This window comes from Ceratotherium simum, chromosome 26 (genome assembly GCF_057802395.1).
Source record: "Ceratotherium simum simum isolate JZ-2026a chromosome 26, ASM5780239v1, whole genome shotgun sequence".
Lineage (NCBI taxonomy): Eukaryota > Metazoa > Chordata > Mammalia > Perissodactyla > Rhinocerotidae > Ceratotherium > Ceratotherium simum.
This window is the reverse complement of record NC_141925.1, coordinates 17,198,371-17,222,458: the sequence shown is the minus strand read 5'-3', so window position 1 is coordinate 17,222,458 and position 24,088 is coordinate 17,198,371. Positions and strand designations below refer to the sequence as shown.

The 24,088-nt window shown below is 48.4% G+C and overlaps 1 protein-coding gene across 3 annotated transcripts in view; it reads left to right on the top strand.

Moving 5' to 3' along the window:
• EEF2K (eukaryotic elongation factor 2 kinase) overlaps positions 1–24,088 on the top strand; it is a 61,656-nt gene that overhangs the window by 32,059 nt on the left and 5,509 nt on the right. For 2 of the 3 annotated variants that reach the window (XM_087417077.1, XM_087417076.1), the window contains 12 exons: positions 1,675–1,712; positions 2,136–2,307; positions 5,615–5,764; positions 6,067–6,199; positions 6,450–6,577; positions 7,309–7,510; positions 9,217–9,284; positions 12,332–12,409; positions 13,293–13,355; positions 14,777–14,911; positions 15,074–15,262; positions 20,759–20,883. In XM_087417077.1, the coding sequence (XP_087273203.1) occupies positions 1,675–1,712; positions 2,136–2,307; positions 5,615–5,764; positions 6,067–6,199; positions 6,450–6,577; positions 7,309–7,510; positions 9,217–9,284; positions 12,332–12,409; positions 13,293–13,355; positions 14,777–14,911; positions 15,074–15,262; positions 20,759–20,883 (1,481 nt within the window). The remainder of the gene's footprint in view (positions 1–1,674; positions 1,713–2,135; positions 2,308–5,614; positions 5,765–6,066; positions 6,200–6,449; positions 6,578–7,308; positions 7,511–9,216; positions 9,285–12,331; positions 12,410–13,292; positions 13,356–14,776; positions 14,912–15,073; positions 15,263–20,758; positions 20,884–24,088) is intronic. The other variant, XM_087417078.1, reaches the window with a different exon arrangement.

Sequence of the window (24,088 nt, the reverse complement as noted above, 5' to 3'; positions counted from 1 at the left end):
ATTCTTCTTGGCACTGTAGGAGAGGAAGAAATTTTCCTCTACCCTTCTAGGTTCTTTTGGCTGATCTAAGAATTAAATTGATATGAGATAGAATAACAGGAGAAAATCAAACAGAGTTTAATAACATGTATACATTGGAGAAACCCAGGAAAACTGAGTAACTCAGCTAAAATGGCTGAAGCCACCACCTTAAAACCATCTTCAGCTAAAGACTACACAGGATGTTGGGGATAGTGGTTTGGGACTTCAAAGGGGAAGAAAGCAATTCACATGGAGATGGAAAAGCAAATGTTTGGTAAACAAATGTTTGCCATGCCTGCAGAGACAATGGGACATGGAGAGGACTTTGATGAAATGGGCCTTGCTAGGTTCCTCCCTGTCTACCACACCTAGTTCATATTATACTATAGTTATCTATGGTGATAGCTCCTTCCTGGAACAAGCCTTCTATCTTAAATTCTTTTAGGCAGTTAGGTGGAAGGTCCAAGTTTCTTCCTGAGGCTTTAATTGTTCTTAAAAATAATCGGGTCAGGGACCAGCCTGGTGGCGAAGTGGTTAAGTTTGCATGCTCTGCTTCCGTGGCCCAGGGTTCACAGGTTCGAATCCTGGGCATAGACCAACGCACCACTCATCAAGCTGTGCTGTGGCAGCATCCCACATACAAAATAGAGGAAGATGGACACAGATGTTAGCTCTGGCCCAATCTTCCTCACCAAAAAAAAAAATCAAGTCAAAGAGACACATTTTGGGGTAGCAAATTCTGCTCCCCTACAGCACTCTTGTCAAAAATCAGTTGACCATAAATGTATATATCAGTTTTTGAAAATGGCAGGTTGTTAAATGAATTCAGTGGCTTACAATCAGCCTTTTGAAAAAAAGCAACAGACTAGAAAATAGAATACTACTTCCTTGCACAGTAAGGATAAGGATTGTTTTGTGAAACTTTTTTTAGTGTATCATGTACTCAGAAAAGTGTACAGCTTGATGAGTTTCACAACGTGAGCACACTGTGTAACCAGCACCCAGATCAAGACACACAACATCCCCAGCACCCTCAGAAGCCCCCTCAGCCCCAGTCCCTACTACTTTACCCCTGAGGGTAAGCACACCCTGAATTCTGTTGCCCTAGGTTAGTTTTGCCTATTTTTATACTCCATATAAATGGAGCCATACAGTGTAGATTCTTTTGAGTATGACTTCTTTTGCTCAACATTTTGTCCATGAGGTTTATACATGTTTTGCTAGAACTAATTTGTTCGTTCTCATTGCTGTATAGTATTTCATCCAACGAATAGACCTAATTAATTTATCCGTTATACTGTTGATAGACATTTAGGTTGTTTCTGCTTTTTTTCTGTTACAGACAGGGCTGCAAAGACATCCTTTGATGTACACTGTCTCCCCCACAACACCTCCATAACATCTGCCCCCAGGAGATCTTCCGCTCAGCTAGGGTTGTGGAATGGGCTGATCTCACTCCCGCAGCCTCCAGGCTGGCAGTTCTATCAGGCTTTGGTGCTGCGGTATAGCAGAGAGGGCCCAGGGATTTTAGGATTGAGATGAGGTCCAGGGTGCCCATTTGGTGGGTGATGTCCAAGGGGAAAATCTCCTGACTCAGGGTTGCTTCTGGGTGGGGCATGGGGACTGATAAACCCTGTGTGTGGTGTCTTTCAGCCCTTCGGCCGTGGAGCGATGAGGGAGTGCTTCAGGACGTAAGTGACTCAGCCTGGCTCTTGGGGCCCTGCCCAGGCTTCCTCAGGCTCCTGAGAGCAGGAGTGTTATGACATTTTTGGCCAAGAAACGGAGACCGTGGCCTCTGCTGCTTGTAGCCTAAGCTCCTCTCCATCTGGTCTCCCACGTTGGGCCTGGCTGTGGGGATGGGCTCAGGGAGAACAGGAAGTATCCCACTAATCTCTCCTCTGGGGTTTGGAGACCAAGGGATGTGGGCTAGGAGACCTTTAACAACGTCCCTTAGGCCCCTTCGCAGGGGGCTGGAGAAGCCCCTCCCACCTCCCAAATTTTGTTCCTGGATCTAGCCAGCCTGGTCAGGCAGGGTCTCCCTGACGTGAGGACCCAGGACTGGGTCCCTGGTGGACCCAAGTGCCCAGGCGGACCCCCTGCTGCCTCTCCCTCAGGAAGAAGCTCTCCAACTTCCTGCACACCCAGCAGTGGAAGGGGGCCTCCAACTACGTGGCAAAGCGCTACATCGAGTCGGTGGACAGGAGCGTGTACTTTGAGGACGTGTGTCTACAGATGGAGGCCAAGCTCTGGGGAGAGGAGTATAATCGGCACAAGCCCCCCAAGCAGGTGTGTGGCACGCCTGCCTGCCACCTTCCCACACCAGGGCAGCCGGGACAGTGTCTGGAGATGAGGGCGATGGTGGTGCTGGTTGCAGGTTCTCTTCTGCACCATCTTAACAGTAGCTAATAACAACCATCATTTACTGAGCATGATGGGCCAAGTACTCTATATGCAGAGTCGTTTATTCCTAAAAACAGCTCTGAGATTGTTTGAAGTTGGAATGTTTTTATCTCATTTACAGATTGGATCTGCTAGTCAGGATTTTTGTGTGCAAATGACAGAAACCCACTCAAATGGGCTTAATCCAAAAAGGGAATTTATTGCTTCATGTGACTGAGAAATAGTGCTGGCCACAGGCACAGCTGGATTTAGGACCAAACCGAGGTTATTGGGAATCTTCCTCCATCTCTAGCCTCGGTGTGTGTTCTTCTATGTTGGCATCACTCTCAGGCAGCTTCTCGACTTGTAGTGGCATGTTGGCCACCAGCAGCTGCAGGCTCGCTTTCTGTCTTCCCAGCAACCTTGTGAACGGACAGCACCCATTTTCCCAGGAGTTCCAATAAAAATCTCAGAACTGGGTTTCATTGGCTCTGAGTAGGTCAGGTGCCTATTGCTGAGCCAATCACAATGACCGGAGGGAGGGAATATGCAGATTGGGTAGGCCTGAGCCATGTGCTCACCCTTAGAGCCAGGAATGTGGGTCCTTCCACCCAGACTACGTGGACTGAGTTTGGTGGCTCCCAAGAAAAAACAGCAGGAGGAAGGAGGAATGGATACCGTATCTGCTCCAGGGGAACCCAGGGCTCAAAGGGGTTAAGTGACCTGCCCAAATAGGCCAGGACCCCTGGAGGCCAGGACTTATAGAGCCAGGGCTCAAATCCAGGCTTTCCAAGCCCCTGCCCAGTGGGCTTCCTCGTTTCAGCCCCCAGGATGTTGAATGACCCCAGGCCAAGCAGAACTTCCTGTTGCCCGCGGGCATTTGAGGAAGCCGTGCTCCATGTCTCTGCCCTGTCTAAATTCACAGCTCAGTTCTCCCATTGTTTGAGCACCTACTAGATGCAAGGCACTGTCTCCTAGTTGCCTCAGGAAAGCCACACTTCAGGCAACCAGCAGAATTTATTGAGTGCTTGCTGTTTGCAGGGCACTTGATTAAGTGTACTTGGGGTGGTCACAAAAAGCCACAGTCCCCACCTTGGGGGCTGTGACCTCCCCCGTCCTTTCTCTTCCTCCCCAAGTTTATTCCTGCCTCAGGACCTTGGCCCTGGCTGTGCTCTGGCCTTCATCTCTCATCTCCCCGATGCTTGCATGGCGAGCTCCTTCTCGTAGTTCTGGTCTCAGCTCATGTGTCACCCGCTCAGGGAGGCTGCCCCACCCAGACTACGTGTGTGAATGAAGTAGCCCTTCCACCGCTGTCATCGTCTATCACGTCGTTCTGTTTGTTCTGGTTTCTCTTGTTGTTGGAGCAGTTGGCTCTCTCAGAAAGAGTCATGTTCACGTACTTAATATTTTAGTTGCCTCTCTCCCCCGAGGGCAGGGAGTTTATCTGTCTTGTTCACTTTGTATCCCAGTGCTTAGGTGCTCAGTAAATAGTAATGTGGTTGAACTGATGAAGGGAGAGAAATGTGGTTGTTTCAGGAGGAAGTGGCTGTTCCCTCCAGGCTGTGTCCCTGACACTTCCCCTCACCCAGTGAACCCTCTGGCTAAGCAGGAGGCCTTGCAGGCTTCCTTGTAGGGATAGAGCGAGCATTTGGGGCTGGAGCTCTCTGAGAAATGGCTGTCCTTCCCCTCAGGCTGGCTCTCAGAACTGAGGCCACAGTTGGGGGGGTTTTCAGCCCTCAGCTCTGGGCCTCTTGTGGCCTCTGCCGCTGTTGTCTGCCTGTCTAGTGACTCGGCCAAGCAGTTCCCCGGGGGGTCATTTCTGGGGGAAACCCAGACCTGGCTCCTTCTGTCATGGGAGGATTGAGAGGGATGGGGTGCCGTGGGTGAATCCTCGTGTAACGGATCACAAGTTAGAGTCACAGGTCTTCCCTACCCCACTTCACATACCATATGCCATACTTAACCATTTTCTTCTGTGTCCAAAATTAAACATATACTTGGTAAGAAACTCAGCAAGGAATGTCTGAGTTCCCCTAATTCCCCATTGCAGGGAGAGAACCACTGTTTACAGTTTGGTATATATTCCTCTAGAATTGTGCCTACTGATAGTAATGACATCAGCAAATGTTGACAGACTCTCATGCATCAACAGATTTCATCCTAAGTCTGAGATCCCTATTCCACAGGTGAGGAAACTGAGGCAGATTGATGAAATAACTTGCCCAGATTCACAATATTAGTGTAAAGCACAGGCTAAGTTGCTTAGCAGACAGACCCACAAATGTGTGTTAACGTGAAATGGTTTCTTTCTTTCTCATCTAACAGTCCTGCTTTGGTGGGGGTCTCAGGGTGGGCTGGTGCCTTGCCTCTTTAAGTCATCCAGAGGGCTGGTTCCTTCTGTCTAGTTGCTCTGCCATCCCCCGGGGGTTGCCTTGGACCATGTGGTCAGTTCTGGCTCACTGGCAGATGTCCACCTTACAGCCTCAGGAAGGCCAGAGAAGGGGAGGGCAGGCTGGAGTTGCATCGTCACTGCTGCTCACTTCCCATTGGCCAGGCTTGGTCACATGGCCACACCTAGCTGCAAGGGAAGCTGAGTGATGTCATCCCTACCGGATAGCTGTGCATCCTGTTAAAACTCAGTGATGCTGGTTGTCTTCGTCCATTCGGGCTGCTGTAACAAAATACTGCAGACTGGGTAACTTACAAACAACAGAAATTTATTTCTCACAGTTTTGGGGGCTAGGAAGTCCAAGATCAAGGCACCACCATGGTTGTGTTCTGGTGAGGCCCTCTTCCTGGTTTGTAGCCAGCACCTTCTTGCTGTGTCCTCACATGGGGGAAGGGGCAAGGGAGCTCTGTGGGGTCTCTTTTATAAGAGCGTTAATTCTATTCATGAGGACTACACCCACATGATCTAATCACCTCCCAAAGGCTCCACCTACTAATACCATCACCTTTGCGGGTTAGGATTTCGATATATGGATTTTAGGGGGACACATTCAGGCCATAGCAGGAGTTTTCATTCTCAAAGGAAAAGGGGAGAATAGATTCCAGGGACAATCAGCAGTTTCTGCTGCACAGCTGGTAAGTGATGGAGTCAGGATCTGAGCCCAGGCAGGCTGGCTCCTCTTACCCTGCCTGCTCCTGCCTCTCATCAGAGGAGGATGCCACCTGGGCCCTGCCTCCCTCCTGACCTCACTCCGCCTCCCACCAGGTGGACATCGTGCAGATGTGTGTTGTGGAGCTGAAGGAGAGGCCGGGCAAGCCCCTCTTCCACCTGGAGCACTATATCGAGGGCAAGTACATCAAGTACAACTCCAACTCAGGCTTCGTCCGTGACGACAACATGCGCCTGACGCCGCAGGTGAGGCCCCTGGAGAGGAGGGTCCCCGTGGATTTGGGGTCTTAAGCATCTCGGAGCATCCCGAAGGAAATTCTGTAACAGGACACCCATCACCCTGTGCCAGCTTTGTCAGCAAGGTCTCTACCCAATTAAACAGGGCTCCTTCCTTTGTCTTTTCCTCTATACAGCTCCTCCTTGCAGACAAAGGCAGAGCTGGGGTGTTGCAACCTCTCAGAGTAGTGCCTGGCCAGTGTCCCTGCAGCCCATAGCCTGGTCTCTTGCAGGTCTCTTGCAGTCACCATTTTCTTTCTGTCCCCCCACAGGCCTTCAGCCACTTCACCTTTGAGCGTTCCGGCCATCAGCTGATCGTTGTGGACATCCAGGGTGTGGGCGACCTCTATACCGACCCACAGATCCACACCGAGAAGGGCACTGACTTTGGAGATGGCAACCTAGGTAGGTGGGGAAAGCCAACACACTTCCCTCCCCTTACCCTAAATTTCCAAGCTCTTCGTACACCCAAGAAAACAGGCCCAGTTGGCATACTGGCCTTTCCAAGATCGTGCAGATGGGAGCCTGGGGCGTCTGACCCCCTGCCAGTTCAGCACGTTTTACACCTGCCCCTGCCATGTTTATGGTACCCAGCACTGCCCCATCCCCTGTCACAAAGCAAAGCAACGTTCCAGACACCCTGCTCTGTCCACAGGTGTCCGGGGGATGGCTCTCTTCTTCCACTCACATGCCTGCAACCGGATTTGCAAGAGCATGGGCCTCACTCCCTTCGACCTCTCGCCAAGAGAGAGGGACGCAGTGAATCAGAACACCAAGCTCCTGGTGGGTGCCCGCTGTGAACGTGCTCGGACCGGGGTGGGGGGGGTTCTTTCTGCTGCCAGGACCAGCACGCCGTGCTTCCCTGTGTGATGATGGCCCAGGCCCCGCGATGCTTAATTGAAAACTATCAGGGCTGGAAGGATCTTGTTCCTATCTGTGCCCCTTGTCCCTCCCAAATCAGTGCACAAAGCCCTGCTGAGTGTTTCCGCTAATAGAGTAATAGAGCTGGCCCACTTTTGACCAGAGTGAAGGGACTAGATGTGTAGAGATAGTGAGAGAGGTGTGTGGTATGTGTGTTTGTATGTGTTTGTGTGGTGTGTCGACTCATGGCTGGACTAGACTTGGACCTGGCTCCTTGGGCACCTTGCTGCGTCCATGATGTGCCCACCGCACCTCTACTCCCGGGACCAAATACAAGAGAATATTGGCAAAGACGAGCTTGGGATTCTGGTATATAATGGCATATATTCCCCAGCTCAGGGCTGCAAAGTGTGGTCAGCTGGGAATGCTGGCTGGCAGGCCCTTTGAGCTCCTGTTCCAGATGCCCCTTCTTAGAGGCCTTCAGGTTAATCCCCCACTGATTATTTTCAGATTTTCTGCCAGTCCCCAAACAGGTACATGTGGGAGCTGTGGCTGAAAGGGCCTCAGGTTTCAGGGGAACAACAGGCAGCAGGAAGAGCCCCTCATTCCCAGAGGGTGCCTGTGTGACATGAATGTCCCTGTTAATTCTCTAGCAATCAGCCAAGACCATCTTGAGGGGGACAGAGGAAAAGTGTGGGAGCCCCCGAGTAAGGACCCTCTCTGGGAGCCGGCCCCCTCTGCTCCTTCGCCTTTCAGAGAACTCTGGAGATGAGAACATGAGCGACGTGACCTTCGACTCTCTCCCTTCCTCCCCATCTTCGGCCACACCACACAGCCAGAAACTGGACCACCTCCGTGAGTGATGGTTTGGTCCCTCGTCATTGTGGTTGGAGGGGACAGGTGCCAGGTAGGGCAGAGCCAAACTGGCTTTCACTTATGTTAGAAAATCAGACTTACTAACCAAAAAGATTCACGGCCCAGGTGGTTTTACAGGTGAGTTCTTTTAATAAACTTTCAAGACGCAGGTCATACAAATGCTATGAAAACAACCCCTATTATAGAAAACAAGGTAACATTTTGCAGTGTGTTTTATGAAAGTAGCAAAACTTTCATACCAAAATTTGACAAAACGCCAGAAAAGAAAACTATATCCCAACCTCACTTGTAAATATATTATACAATGCAAAAAATAAATAAATATACAATGAAAAAATTCTAGATAAGGTATCAACAAATAAAGACTAGTAAAGTCTTAAAAGAATCACCTGTCATAGTCAAATAGGTTTTTGCAGGAATCTGAGAGTGGTTCCCTCAGATTAGGAAATCAATTAACATCATAATAGGTCAAAGGAGAAAAAGTAAATCATTATTTTTGAAGTTGAAGTGACGGAGTTTGCTGATGACGTGGGGTCTGCAGGAAAGAGGGGAGACAGGGCTGACTTGAAGGTTTTGGCTGGAAGAACTGGAAGGACGATGTGGCCATTTATTCAGCTGGAGGAGGCTGCGGGGGAGCAGGAGAGGAGGACTTTAGTGCCAAATGTTAAAGAAGCCTTTTTAGACATCTCCGCTGGAAGGCGTTGGGAATGATCTGAAGCAGGAGTCAACAAACTTTTTCTTTTTTTTTTTTTAATTTATTTTATTTTTTTCCCCCAAAGCCCCAGTAGATAATTGTATGTCATAGCTGCACATCCTTCTAGTTGCTGTATGTGGGACGCGGCCTCAGCATGGCCGGACAAGCTGTGCTCCGGTGCGTGCCCGGGATCCGAACCCTGGCCGCCAGCAGCGGAGCGCGCGCACTTAACTGCTAAGCCACGGGGCCGGCCCAACAAACTTTTTCTTAAAAGGCCAGAGAATAAATGTTTTAGGCTTTGTGGCCATACAGTTTCTGCATTTGCAGCATGAACCCAGCCACAGACAAGACCTAAATGAATAGGTGTGGCTGTGTTCCAATAAAACTCTATTTATGGACGTTGGATTTTAAATTTCATATAATTTTCACATACCACAAAATATTCTTCTTTTGATTTTTTTTCAACCATTTCAAAATGTAAACACTATATAAAAACAGGAGACAAGCCAGATTTGGCTCACAGGAGCTCGAGGCGGGAGAGAGAGACTGGGAACCACCAGGAGGTGGTTGGTTTTTAAGCCGTCTGGGCTTCCCCTGCTTGTAGCTACTCCTTGGGCTCCAAATGTACAAATGGCTTTTCTTCCTTCATAAGTGCACCTCATTAAGGGCCGACTGTGGGCCAGGCGCATGAGCTTATAAACATGTTACACAAGTATGTTTGCATTGTGACAACTCTGAGGAGGCACAGAGGTTAAGCTACTTGCTTGGGGCCCCACAGCTGGCAAGTGGCAGACTCGGAGAAAGTTCTCAAGGAAGAGCTGTAGCCCTCCAGGTGCTGATGATATTCTTCTTCCATTTTTGCACCTTTCTTCACAAATTTAGAATAAGAAAAGGCTTGGTGGTGGTGCAGTCAGCTCTGGGCTGTAGATTGGTCTTGTGAACTATTCCAGTGGTGGAGCCAGCTCATTATCTCTCTTGTCTCCCTGCCCAGACTGGCCTATGTTCAACGACCTCGATAACATGGCACCCCGAGACCACGACCATCTGGACAACCACCGGGTGAGTGGAGAGGGACGGAGAGAACAGGGCTGGGAGGAGGAAGAACTGAGGGTGAATACTCAGATGCAGAGGTGGGCAGCCAAAGGCTGCTTTGGGCACTGCCAGGAGGGCACAGGGGAATGCAGGTGAATCTCAGCCTTCTGCCCAAGGTGCCAGTTTCCTCTGGGAAGTGCTGGGTCCATTCCAGTTCCTGGAGATGGTTAGAGCAGAGAGCATCCACATAAGCAGCAGTGCGACCTTCTGGTAACTGCCGGGCTCAGCGTTGGGGGTGTTTGGCCACACATGTATGGACAGCTGTCTTGGGGGGAGGGAGCTATGCTGGGTCTCAGACGTGTGACTTCTAGCACAGTCAGCTGTGATGCCCGAGGGTTGGATAAACAGGACAGGTTTCCTGCAGCCTCTGGGTGACTTGGTGGTAAGAAACTGAAGATGTTGTATCTGCATTCAGGCAAACATTATTGTGTCAAGTTAAAACTTCAGAGGAATTTTTTAAACAGACTTTGCAGAAATACCACACTTGCACCGACCACAAGCTCACTTTAAGCTGCAGCCTCAGATTTCTCCAAAGGTTCAAGTTCACTCTTGACTGCTTCTCAGAATTCTTGAGTGGAAGAAAAAAATAAGAATAGCTGACAGGTATGGAATCGTCACTATGTGCAGACGCTTTTGTAAGAGCTTGACAGAGGGGCAGGCGCTGTGGTGTAGTGATTAAGTTCAGTGCGTTCCACTTTGGCAGCCCGGGTGCATGGATTCGGATCCTAACTTGTCAGCCGTGCTGTGGCAGTGACCCACATATAAAGTAGAGGAAGATTGACACAGATGTTAGCTCAGGGCTAACCTTCCTCAGCAAAAAAAAAAAAAGAAGAGCTTGGTAGATACTCTCATTTAATCCTCACAACAACCTATGAGATAGATATTATTTTTTGTTCCTTTTAGAATAGGTTTTAATCTAGAATTGGAATGAGTTTTAGAATTTCAGAATAGGTCACACATTCTCATGGTTCCAAAGGTACAGGTACAAAAGATTAGCATGGTGAAAAGTCCCCTCCCACCCGTCCCTCAGGCACCTGCTTCTTATCCTAGCATCAGCAACTGCTTGGGCAGGACTCGCATTATCCCTATTTAGAGGTGAGGAAACTGATGCCAGAAAGGGAAGCCAATTGCTCACCGTCAGTCAGTGATGGAGCCAGGGTTCAAACCCAGGCCATCCGGCCTCAAACCCACCCTCTGCACTGCTGTCCTTTGCGGCCTTCTCTTCCACACCTTGGGGTGTGTATTCCCCGTTTCTCAGATGAGGAAACTGAGGTTTGGAGAGGTTAATGGCTTTGTCCGAGGTCTCAGAGTTGGGAAGTTGCAGAGCTCTCTGCAAGGCTGAGCGAGGCTGTCTGTCACTCGGCTTGGGAGTGATTCCGAAGAGGGCGACCAGGGGCCCAAAGTTGTGTGGTGGGCGAGGTGCAAGGAGCAGGCTGCCTGGAGCTTCTGGGTATGGCCTGCAGTCTGTTTTCTAAAGCAGCCGTTCACTCAGCACACTGAATGCTTCAGTTTTGTTGTCTGTAAATTTTACCTCAATTTAAAAAATTAAAATATTAAAAAAACGGAACAGCCTTTCAGCCCACACAGAGGAAAATGTTGGGAGGGAAGCTCGTAGGGCTTCTCGTGGGCCTTTTCAGGATTCACAGCTCCTCAGGTGGAAGAATCCCTAGTCAGACCAGAGGCCAAGGATTCACTGTGTGTGTTTGCGTGGCTCCCATCTATCTAGGAGAGTGATCCAGGTTCACATTTATGCTAGTGATACAAAGCTTCTTTTAAAAATATATTTATTTAAGTAAAATAAAATGGCTTATCCAAAGAAAAGTAATAAATGAGAAGTATGAATTCATGAAAGGAGTTTTTTCTGGAGGGATAAGAGAATGGGATAGAAAGGGACCTGCAAGAGGTCTAAATTTTAGCGGTAATGTTTATTTATTTATTTATTTATTTATTTTTGTGAGGAAGATCAGCCCTGAGCAACATCCATGCTAATCCTCCTCTTTTTGCTGAGGAAGACCGGCCCTGAGCTAACATCTGTTGCCAGTCCTGCTCCTTTTTCTCCCCAAAGCCCCAGTAGATAGTTGTATGTCATAGTTGCACATCCTTCTATTTGCTGTATGTGGGACGCGGCCTCAGCATGGCCAGAGAAGCGGTGCGTTGGTGCGCGCCCAGGATCCGAACCCGGGCCGCCAGTAGCGGAGCGCGCGCACTTAAGCCACGAGGCCGGCCCCAGCAGTAATGTTTTAATTCCTTTTAAAAATAAAAGATCTAAAGTACCGAAGGTCCGATGTTAAGAGTTGATAAAGCTGGGTGATAGGTGCACAGGAGTTCATTTTAGTATTCTCTGTACTTATTCGTGTGTTTGAAATACCTCTTAGTGAATAAAGAAGGAAAAAAATGAAAGTATTAGCTGGATAGTGATGCAGGTAATGTGCAGATATGGCCAGAACCCAGCATTAGTAGACAAATGACTGAGGTTGTTGAGATTCTGATTTGTACCAGATTCCCTTTCAGAACAGAACTTAGATCTAGAAGAATAAAAAATAAGCCCAGGTGACCTGTGCAGTTTTGGCCGAGGGCTTAGTTGTAGTAAATATTGTGCCTAGTGCTGTATTTTTGTCCATAGCCCTTAAACCAGCCTTTGTTTTTCCACCTGTGAAATGGGTCAGCCACTATTGATAACAGCACTTACTACAATCCACACTCATTTCATCCTCACTTTGATGTAGGTGTTCTGGTGAATCGAAGCTCAGAGAGGGTGAGCAACTGCCCAAGGTCACAGCTGATGAGTTACAAATCTCAAATTTGAGGCTAGGCAGTCTGGCTCCAGAGCCCAAGCTCTTCGCCACTACTTTCTCCTGCTCCCTTGTCACCCAACCAGCAAGGGCAGGATGAAGAGAATGTTAAGTGAGGTGATGGGACAAAGGAGAGAAAGCAAATGGCTGGGATGTCCAGATGTCACTACCACCAAGTACTCAGAGGACCACTGAGACCCTAGGGCCATCTTCTTTCTGCAGGACTCTGAGAACAGTGGGGACAGCGGATACCCCAGTGAGAAGCGGGGTGAGCTGGATGACCCAGAGCCCCGGGAACACGTAAGGAACTCCCAGGAAATGAGCCCAGAGGCCCCTCATTGGCAGGGAGGATAGAGAGGTGGGGGGAATGTGAGTGGGTCGTGAGAACATAACAAGTAAATTAATAAATAAGATCATTTCAGATAAAGATAAATGCGGGGCAGAAGATAAAAACAGGGAAATGTGGACCAGTAAGTTTAGTAAGGGAACAAGTATGGGAGATTAGACCCAAGGTTGAAAATGGCAGACAACTCTAATGGTAACGCTGGGACCTCTGGTTGCTAAGCAGAGAGGATGCTGGGTAATAGGCCAGAATGGTGCTGGTGTAGATGGGAGGGCTCAGCTCAAAGGCACAGGATTCTGGCAATCCCTGGGGAGAATCCCAGAGGACAGTTTCCTGAGGCATCCTCCCAGCAGCATCCTGGTGAGGGTGGCCTCGGGCAGCGTCAGTCATTTAGAGGTTTTCCCAGGAGCCAAAATTGAGCCTGAGCATCAAGGCCAATCTTGCTGGGAGCCCTCTGCTCTCAGCTTTGTTACTGTGAATAGACGTGTGATGGAAACTTTGGCTGGGGGAAAGACTTGGCCCAGTTTTTCTGGTGCCTGTCTGCCAGGATCCTGTGCCTTTGAGTCAGTTCCATTTATGCACACAGACAGAGCAAGAGGAAGGCTGTGGCCGCCCCAGCACATCGGTCCTGCCTGCTACCCAGCATTCTCACTGCTTTGGAGACAAGGGTTCCAGCTTCCCCTGCGGGGGCCGGGCCGGTTCCCTGAGAGGAGGGTCCCTGGGAGGACCAGGCCTGCCCCCTAGGAAGAGGGTCTCCTGGGAGGGCTGGAGCAGTTCCCAGGAGGAGGTTCTTGGGAAGAAGGGCTGCTCTTTGCTCACTCTACTCTCTGCCTCCCTCAGGGCCACTCAAATGGCAACCGGAGGTATGAGTCGGACGAAGACAGCCTGGGCAGCTCCGGACGGGTAATGCGCCCCAGGGAATCCGTGTCGTGGCTTCGTGCTTATCTTTTCCGGGCTCTGTTTCTGTTTCTCCCACCTCGTGTCTCTGCTGCCTGCCCAGGTGCCTCACACATCTCCTAGAGAAAGATGGTGCCAAGGAGCCAATCCCTTTGGCAAACACTTTTTGAGCTCCTGGGTGGGGTGCTGGGGGGTCTGTGGGGAGGATTAGAGAAGACGAGAATAGTTCCTTCCTGGAGGGGAAATTTCAATCGCCACAGCTCACATGTTAAAGTAGCGCCCATGTAAGTGCCTTGTAGTATTAGTTAATTTGCTTCTCGCAACCGCCCAATGAAACAGGCTAACACTATTCATCCCTGTTTTACATATGAGAAAAGGGGGTTCTTCAGCAGCATTCCCTGGGCTAATATGTCCAACAAGCATCTCAGGTGGTCATTGTCATCAGGCAGGTGTGGGAAAGACCAGCCCTCAGAACGCTCTTCTCTAGCTGACTCTGAAACGTACTTCAAACCTCTCACCTTGAGCCTTTGCTGAGGCAAGTCTCCCACCTGCCAGGTCCTTCCTCCCCCTCTAGTCATACCTTCTCAAAGCCTGCCTGCTCTCCCAGACTGGGCCCCACTGGCACCTCCTCCAGGACCCTTCCCTGATCACCACAGCAGGCTTGACTCTCGCTCCTTCCAGAACACAGATTATTTACCATGCAATATGTATTTACCATGCAGCATTTCTCAGTTGGGTCAAGGTCTCAGCCTGCATGGAGCAGGGTTGTTCAACCACAGCACCATTGACATACTGGGCTGGGTCATTCTTTGTTAGGGGGCGCTGCCCTGTGCATTGTAGGATGTTTAGCATACATATACATACACACACACACACACACACACACACACACGTACACAGCTGCCTGGCTCTGTCCTGTAGGAACCTTTGGACCAGGAAGTCTTTAGCTTGGAGACATAATGTGTTTTTTAAACCCGTTCCCTGTTGATGTTGTCCACAGCACTGTGATGATGCACAGAGGAAAGCAAAGTGGATTTGCTGTGAGGTCTGTAGTCAGACTCTTCTGGTGCCTTGTCTGGGGAGCTGGCAAAGGGAGCAGCTTAGGGTCCAACCTCCCCAACCAAACCCTGATTGATAAGTGAGGGGAAGTGCTTCTTTGGGCTGCTACAGTCCGTTCTGCTAGCCTGTGTGTCCTGTTGCTATAATGTTCCCTCAGCGCCTACAGGCTGGCGGAATTTCAGTGATTAGAAATGGAGCTGTGTTTGTCCAAGGCAACTTGACACCATAAGGGTTCACTCCCCCCACCCCCCAACTCGCCAGCCGAGCTGGTGCAGTAGGGGCAGCTGACGGCTGGTGACAGTGCGTGCATCCCCAGCAGCTCGCTTCTCTGGCCTGTAAACTTTGCCATGCCCGGTCCTTTCCCTCAGGTCTGTGTGGAGAAGTGGAATCTTGTCAACTCCTCCCGCCTCCACCTGCCGAGGCCTTCAGCTGTGGCCCTGGAAGTGCAAAGACTCAATGCTCTGGACCTTGACAAGAAAATTGGGAAGTCCATTTTGGGGAAGGTATCGGTGATGCCCGTTTCAGAGCCCTGTCTGCACTAACCCGGAGCCCCCAGCTCATGCCTCTCCTCTGCTAATCTCTTCCTCCCCAGGCTGGCTGGGTGGCTCTTGGGTGCGGCTTCAGCCTCCCAGACAGCCAGACCAACACTGAAGTCTGTGTGGCAGGTCCATCTGGCCATGGTGCGCTACCACGAGGGTGGGCGCTTCTGTGAGAAGGATGAGGAGTGGGACCGTGAGTCGGCCGTCTTCCATCTGGAACATGCAGCCGACCTGGGCGAGCTGGAGGCCATCGTGGGCCTGGGACTCATATACTCGCAGCTGCCCCACCACATCCTGGCTGACGTCTCTTTGAAGGTGAGGGTGGACAGGTTCCCAGCCAGAGGGGGGCTTAGTCAGTCCATCATCGTCCCCATCCTGTGGTTTATGCATGCCACAAAAATTTCCTGAGCATCACTTAGGGGCCAGGCACTTGCAAGTTAATTGAAACTGGTAGAATTGGTCTCTGCCCTTGGGGAATGTGTGGAAAGTGACAGTTACATTTCCAGGCAATTATGACATGGTTTGATAGAAGCATGGTGGGAACAGATGAAGAAGGGGGCTAACTGGGGTTTCTGTGGGTCAGCGCAGGCTTCCTGATTGTCAGTTCCAGCTGTATCTCTAGTGGCTAGAACAGAGCCTGGCACACAGTGGATACTCAATATTCATTTGTGAAACAACTGAATAAAGTGATATCTAAGTTAGATCTAAAGGCCGAATGGGAGTCAGCCAGGCAGAGTGTGGGAGGGGAGCAGTTCAGGCAGAGGGAACATCGAGTGCCCAGGCCCAGGGGTGACAGACGAGATGATGGATCAGAGGACAGGAGGCAGATCATAGCTAGAGCATGGGGTGTGAGGAGGTGGTGCAGGAGGTGAGGCTGAGAGTGGGCCAGGACCGGGTCTGAAGCAGCAGGATGTGGATGTGATGGGAAATCCATGAGGGAGTCTGTTCCTTTCCCTGGTCTGTGGGCACAGTGAGGAAAGGATTGGGTGAACAGGACTTGACAAGGCCTATGGGGTGTGACCTTTTTCTGGGAGAGGTTGAAAGGCGCTTGGTGTGCGTGTGGTCCCAGCGTATCTGTCCTCATCCTCCCTAGCACGTGGACGAGGGTGTGGCTGGATGAGTGGCTGGGTGAGGTGGGGCTCAGCATGGGTACAGGGCACCAGCCCTCCTCGGTGGGCCTGGCCATGGCCCAGTGAGTGAGGGGTCTCAGGCTGAAAGAGGGTGGGAAGGCAGGCAGTCCAAAGTACTTTATTTATTTCACTTTTTTAATACGTAATACATTCATGTGACAAAAATATTTTTTTAATATTAAAAGATTTACAGTGAAAAATCTCCCTCCCACCTTTTCCTCCATCCTTTCATTCTCCCCATAACAGATAACCATTTTTATTAGTTTCTTATACAGTTCCAGAGTATATTAGTTTCCTTGGGCTGCCATAACAAATGACCACAAACTGGGGGGCTTAAAACCACAGAAATTTATTCTCTCACAGTCTGGAGGCTGGAAGTCTAAAATCAAGGTATCAGCTTTCTCTGAAGACTCTAGGGAAGGGTCCTTCCTGTCTCTTCTAGCTTCTAGTGGTTGCTGGCGGTCTTTGGCATTCCTTGGCTTATAGATGCATCACTCCAATCTCTGTCTCTGTCTTCACATGGCCTTCTCCTCTCTATGTCTCTGTCTCTGTGTCTCTTCTTCTATTATAAAGATACCAGTCATACTGGAGTAGTCACCCCACCCTACTCCACTATGACCTCATCTTAACTGATTACATCTGTAAAGACTCTTATTTCCAAATCGGGTCACATTTTGAAGTTCTGGGTAGACATGAAGTTTGGGGGGACACTGTTCAACCCAGTACACAGAGTTTCCATGTGCCGATACAGAGTATAGATTCTTATTTTCACCCTATTTTTTCCTCCAAAGTTAGTGTACTACACACACTCACCTGCACCTTGCTTTTCTCACTTGACAGCGTCCTGTGGACATTTCTCCTCAGTGGTATAGGGAAAGCTTCCTCATTCTTTTTGACAGTTGCATAATCTTCCATTGTATGGGTGCAACATACTTTATTTAGCCTGTGCCCTGTTGATGGACACTTGGGTTGGTTCCATTCTTTCGATATCACAAATATTGCTGCAGTGGCTAGCCTTGTACACATTAAGTTGCATCTTGTGAAACTGCCATTTTTGTAGGTCATAAATGGTAGAAAATTGACAGTTTTATGTGATTCAGTCAAATACATCATTTGGCATGTGGGCAAGAGATAACCCATCGCCATTTTTATTTCCCATTTTAGATGGTGAGGAGCAGGCTTCGTTGGGGGAGGGATTTTGACAGGCTGGTGACTTGTCGCTCTCTCACTCCCATCTCCATGCTCCTTGAGGGCAGGACTGAGTGTGGTATCTCATTCGGCCAGTGGTGTGCTGGTAAATGTTTAACAGTTGGCTCTCAGGGGCGGGGAAGAAAAGTATGCACATATATGTATGTAAGTTTATTATAAATTTTACTGATATAAAGAATGTGGAGCATATAATTTACAAACAGTAATAAAAATACTCTTTATTGTAAATTCTGTATGGTCAGTTGATCCTCACAGAATGCTTTTGCTAATTTTTGTGGACCTCGTATCTGTAGCCCATCTATGGCTGCAATTGATGGAGGGGTGAAATTCTGACATCAATATTGGTTGATACTTTCGCTTACTTTAGTGAGTAAGATGAAGTGAAATAAGGAAGACATCTATCAGAGCTGGAACTTCACTTATTTGCCGCTGATGTGAGCAACTTCTTTGCTGAATCAGATAATAGTTTTAAATACCGAAGGTTTCTTCAATTTCCTGTGCTAGTCACAATGTAATGGCTACAGACATGATGCACTTTTAAAATAATCTGCATTATTAATATTTTCTCCATCTCTTTTTTCAATCAAGACAGAAAACACAGTAGATTAAACTGTGATTTGTAGCATTTTCCACTTTCTGTGGTGTAAATGCTCCTACCGTGGCCAATTTCAAGGTACTACCATGACATCACTGAACATGGAGTTGGGAAGAAATGCTCAGTAACACACCGTTATATAGTATTTCCACCATACAGATTCAGTGGACCAGTGGTTCTCAACCAGTCATTTTGCCCTCTCTTTCTTAGCAATGTCTGGAGACATTTCTGGTTGTCACAACTCTGGGAATGCAACTGGCATCGAATGGGTAGAGGCCAGGGATGCTGCCAAACATCCTACAATACACGGGACACCCTCATAACACAGAATTATCTGGTCCAAATGTCAGTAGAGTCCAGGTGAGAAGCCCTGCAATAGGTACAAATAACCTGAAGAGTGTAGATAATGGTAAAACATAGTGAAATAATTAGAAGTGATGAGCTTTGAGTATTTGTTACCTTTCATTTAATTGTAAGTTTACGTAATTTAATTTTTAATAATGGCTGCGTTTTACAATCAGCTTGCAACATTCCTGAAAATTTCATAGTCGTTTCTCACGAGCCTGTAGAGCCAGCTCTAGCGAACCACTGCATTGGCCCTATTCCCCCAGCATCTGCCACAGAGCCTGGCACAGAGAGGACATGCAGAAGGGTTTGAGGCCTGAATAAAGGAATGCCAGGGCCCCGGATGAGTGGTGGGGGGCCAAGACTGGGGGAGATCCCCTTTCTCTGAGACTCCCTGGTAATGCTCCTTGTGATCTAAGGCTGTTTACACCAGCTGTACCCTGGCATCTTTGTAAAGGGATTTGGGAGCAATTTTAGTCTCCTTGTCTGCAGGCATCCCAAAGGCCTTTCTCTCGAGGACAGATCGGGCAGCTTCCCCTAACAGGAGTGTGGTTGGATAGAGCAGTGTGGTTAGGACAGGGCAGGAAGGAAGTGAGGTGTGTTCAAGCCAGGCTTATGGCTTAGCAAGGAAAATGATGGCCACGTGCCCAGAGAGGTCACTGTGTGCTCTAGAAAGCCTGTCGCCCACTTTCGCCAATGCCCCCATTCTTTGGGCCTTTTTCTGTTGTCCAGCTAAGACACACATTCATCCAGCACACGTTTTGAGCATCTCTTACACTCTGGGCACTGTCCTAGGTTCTTATTCATGACAGCAAACTTTTTACGTGAGGAAGGATGTAGTACAGATAATAATTAACAAATGAAAATATTTCCAACAGAGTTAAAAATAACTAACCTTTATTGAGCACTTCCTGTGCCAACAATTGTTCTAAAGTGCTGGGGGGAAAATATGACAGGGAATGTGATCAAGAATACCTGGCTAGGCCTCTTGTCTTAGACACAGTCTCCAGCTGCAAGGCAGGCTGGGAAATGTAGTCTGTAGCTGGTCAGCCATGTGCCAGCAAAAATGTGGTGGAAGAGAATGGATATGGGGGACAACTGGTAGTCCCTGCCACACTTCTTGAAGCCTGAAGGTTGAGAAGGGCCTCATAGGCTGTTATGAAGGCTTTGGATTTGTCTCTGAGAGAGATAGGAAGCCATGGAGCAGATTTGATAGACTAATGTGACCTGACTTAGGTTTTAAAAGCATCTCTTTGGCTGCTACTTGGGATGGATCTTGAGGGAGCAGAGTGGAAGGAGATGGGAATGTACACCAGTGGTAGGAATGTACAGTGGTGCAGCCACTGTGAAAAATAGTCGGGCAGCTCCTCAAAAGGCTAAACATAGAGTTTCGTGTGACCCAGCAATTCTACTCCTAGGTATATACCCAAGAGAATAAAAACATACATCCACACAAAAACTTGTACACAAATGTTCATAGCAGCAGCATTCATAATAACCAAAAAGTGGAAACAAACCCAGATGTCCAATAACTGATGAATGGACGAATCAAATGTGGTATATCTGTGCAGTGAAATGTTATTTGGCCATAAACATAGTGAAGTACTGGTACATGCTAAGACATGAGTGAAATCTTGAAAACTTTCTGCTAAGTGTAAGAAGCCAGTAACAAGAGGCCACATATTGTATGATTGCATTTATATAAAATGTCCACAATAGGGAAATCTCTAGAGACAGAAAGTAAATTAGTGGGGCCAGCCCGGTGCCGCAAGTGGTTAAGTGCATGCGTTCCGCTGCGGCGGCCCGGGGTTCGCCGGTTCGGATCCCAGGCGCGCACCGACACGCCGCTTGGCAGGCCATGCTGTGGCGGTGTCCCATATAAAGTGGAGGAAGATGGGCACGGAGGTTAGCCCAGGGCCACTCTTCCTCAGCAAAAAAAGAGGATTGGCAGATGTTAGCATAGGGCTGATCTTCCTCACAAAAAAAAAAAGTAGATTAGTGGTTGCCTAGGGCTGGGTGGGATAGGATAATTGGGAGGTGACAGTTAAGGAGTATGGTGTTTGGTTTCTTTTTGGCTTGATGAAAATAGGAAATTGATTATGGTGATGGTTACACCTTCTGTGAACATACTAAAAACCATTAAATTGTATACTTTAAATGGGTTAATTATATGGTATGTGAATCATATCTCAATAAAGCTGTTAAAAATTTTAAAAAGAATGGAAGCAAGGAGCCCTGTTGGAGGCAAGAGATGACATGGCTCTCTGGAGGAGTCAGAGCAGAGAGAGGAGTGTGAGCAGGAGTGAGCTGAGCTTCCATTTCTCCCTGCCTGAAGGAAACCCTCAAGGGGCTCACTGCAACAGGGTACGAGGCCTTTTCTTTTTCACGATGAGCATTTCTGCAGCAGCCCCGGCCCACAGCTCTCAAAACAATTCAAGAAATGAGAAGAAGATTGATTAGTGAGAGCCTGGCAGCCCCTCCAGTGCAAGCCTCATTTCCTTTTCTCTCCCCCTCTTTGGTTTGTATTGACAGGAGACGGAAGAGAATAAAACCAAAGGATTCGATTACTTACTGAAGGCAGCTGAAGCTGGTGACAGACAGTCCATGATCCTGGTGGCACGGGCTTTTGACACTGGCCAGAACCTTAGCCCAGACAGGTACTGTGGCTGTCGCCAGGTGGAGCTGGTGGGAACCTATGCTGCCGGTGGGAGGTTCCCCTCCTGTGTCAGTACAGAGCTGAGTTCTGGGCTCAGCTCCCCCGGCACCAGTCCACTCTCCGGGGCCAGTTATTTTACCTCCTTGGCCTTAGTTTCTTCCTTGTGTAAAATGGGAATAATTATAGAACCTGCATCCTAGAGTTGTTGTTTGTGGGTTAAATGAGATGATGCCTGTAATTCCCACTGTGCCTGGCACATAGAGAGTGAGATCAATGGCGGGCATCTTAACTGTTATATGTAAAGATTTGCCTGAGACAGAGTCTGAAAGGATATGCAGCATCAAGTCCAGAGTGGTCATCCCTAGATGGTAGGATGATGGGTGATTTTAATTTACTCTTCCTACTTTTATTTTGATTTTTATTATTTTTCACTTCTGAGAGGGAGGGGCGGGAAGAGAGCAAGCTCCAGGGGTGAGCTCAGCCCTAGTGTGAGTTTTCCAGAGTGGCTTTGAGGCTCCTGAAGGTTGTGACTCTGTAGGTGCCAACACGTTTTCAGTTATTCCTCGGGCTGAGATGCCAGAACTGGTTTCTGCAGTGGGAGGAGAGGAGAGTGGCAGCTTCAGTTTGGCTTGACCAGTAGGAGGTCCCAGAAGTCCAGAAACAGAGGACAGTTGGGGGATTTGAACTCATAATGGCACCCATCGCTCACCCTCTGTGGCCCTCATTGGGTCCTGGCCACCCTCTGTTGTCCTTAAGAGCCTGTGGCTTTCTGGAAGGGAGTAGGGTGGGCACATTCATTGTCTAAACAGCAGCCTGGCAGTTCCTCCCTCTTTGGGTCAAGGTCTCATCTCCCTTTCACTGGCTTTAGAAGAAGGAAAGTCAGGACCGTGGCTCCGTCGTATCAAACTCTCAGGGTCTAAAATGTCTGGATACATGACATCCTGCCTATATTATGTATCATGCAGCCCCAAATTTTATCAGATACATACTGTGTAACAGTAACGTTCCCTTGGACCACACTTTCATATCTGTGATTTTATTTCACTGGGTCTCCTGCATGTCTATAGTCCCAGGCCTTAGTGCAGGACCCGGCTCAGTAGTTGTTTGAGTGAATGAACCAACACATGTCTTGGATACAGACAGGGCAGGTAGTTTGGGACCCCTTTTATGGATGAGTCAACTGTAGTTCTCAGAAGTGAAGGGACTTCCCCATGGTCAAATAGCTAGTAAGTGGCAGAGCCAAAAGTTAGGTCTTCTCAACTTGCCTCCAGTGGACTGTCTACTGGTCTGTTTCCTAGTGGACTCAGAAGTATACTGGCATGGAGGGGAGGTAGACAAAAGACACGACATAATTGTGTCAGATCAAATGCCAATGTGTATGGTGCCCATTGAGTCAGTGGAGAAGCACAGCATGAGCTAGGGGGAGCTGGGCAGTGAATATTTGTATCTAAAGTACTTAAAAAAAAAAATCTTTCCTCTGTGGTTTTTCTTCATGTCCTTTGTCTACTTTTTCTTTTTATTTGAAATGATAGTTTTTGTTGTTGTTGATTTGTAAGAATTTTTTATGTATAACGCTATTAACTCTTTGGCCTATGAGTTTGCTTTTAAAAAAAATTTTTTCAGAGGTGGCTACCATAGAAGTGAGGGGAGGGGGCAGGAGATGGCATATGTGCCACACAATGACTATTGTTTATTGGGTTTGGGGACACACTGGTTTTTAATATTTACGTAGTTAAATCTATGAAAATTTTTATTATAGCTTCTGCTATAGTCGTTTTCTTATTCTTCTTCCTCGTTCCAAGCAACTCCAGCCTCTTCCATTCAGGGAACATTAATTAAGGGCCAGCTATGGGTAAGGCAGGGCCCCATGCAGGCCCAAATTTGCGTTCAAGGGGTTTTGACCCTCTCAGAAGTTACCATCTAATAGGGGAAGGAAAAGTCACTGGAAATTCCAAGGCGGGGTAGGCACCCTAACCACTGGGTATAGAGTCGGGTGGGGGTGGTGGAGAGAGATTAGGCCCTCCTCTCTTTCCCATTTAATGCTTTTGGGGCAATTCTACTTTGCTCTTTAAGACCAAGCAGGGTCAGAGCTGAAAGGGGTGAGATCATCTGCTTTAGTGGCTTCCAGTCCACTGTTAAAACCCTAGTTTGTTAGCTGTGTCACCAATAATTTTCAAATGATTACCCTTTTTTATAAAATTAAATGGAGTTAGGGGCCGGCCCTGTGGCTTAGCGGTTAAGTGTATGCGCTCCACTACTGGAGGCCCGGGTTCAGATCCTGGGCGCGGCACCGACGCACCGCTTGTCCGGCCATGCTGAGGCGGCGTCCCACATACAGCAACCAGAAGGATGTGCAACTATGACATACAACAATCTACTGGGGCCTTGGGGAGGAGAAGGGAAAAAAAGGAGGAGGATTGGCAATAGATGTTAGCTCAGGGCCCGTCTTCCTCAGCAAAAAGGAAGATTGGCATGGATGTTAGCTCAGGGCTGATCTTCCTCTCACACACACACACACACACACACACACAAATAAATAAATCAATAAAATGCAGTTAAAGTTATCTCCTGAACACCATCCCAGCCAGCCACTTGTTTACATTTATTCATTCAACAGACATTTAGTGAGGCTGTGCCGTTTGCCAGGCCCTGGAAATGCAGCAATAAACAAAACAGACAGGGTCCCTGCCTTCCTGGGGCTTACATTCTGGTCATAATAGACAAGTGAATAAGCAAACAGGAGAATTACAGATTGCAGTAGTTGTAAGAAATAGGGTGTTTGAGGATGGCATTGAAGAGATGGTGTATGAACTGAGGTTGGAGGGATGAGGAGCCAGGGGTGGAAAGGAAGAACATTGGGGTTGAAGGTTGAGGAAAGAACATTCCAAGCAGTGGGAGCAGCAGGTGCAGAGATCAAGGAGCAGATAGGAGCTGGCGTGTTTGGGGAATAGAAAGCCGTCCAGCAAGTCTGGCATGGAGGGAGGTTAACAGGAGCTAAGATGGGGGCAGAGCCAGGTTAGATAGGGCCCTCTGTGGCAACAGGGAGAGGACAGCAAGTCATTATATTATAGCTATTGCTCCTGGAATGTGTCATGAGACCCACAGACCTTCTTATCTGTGTCTCTCTCTGCTCTTTCCTGATGTGTTATAAATAGTTACTCACATGTTTGGTAATGCAGTTAGTACACCCCAGAGAGAAAGTGCCG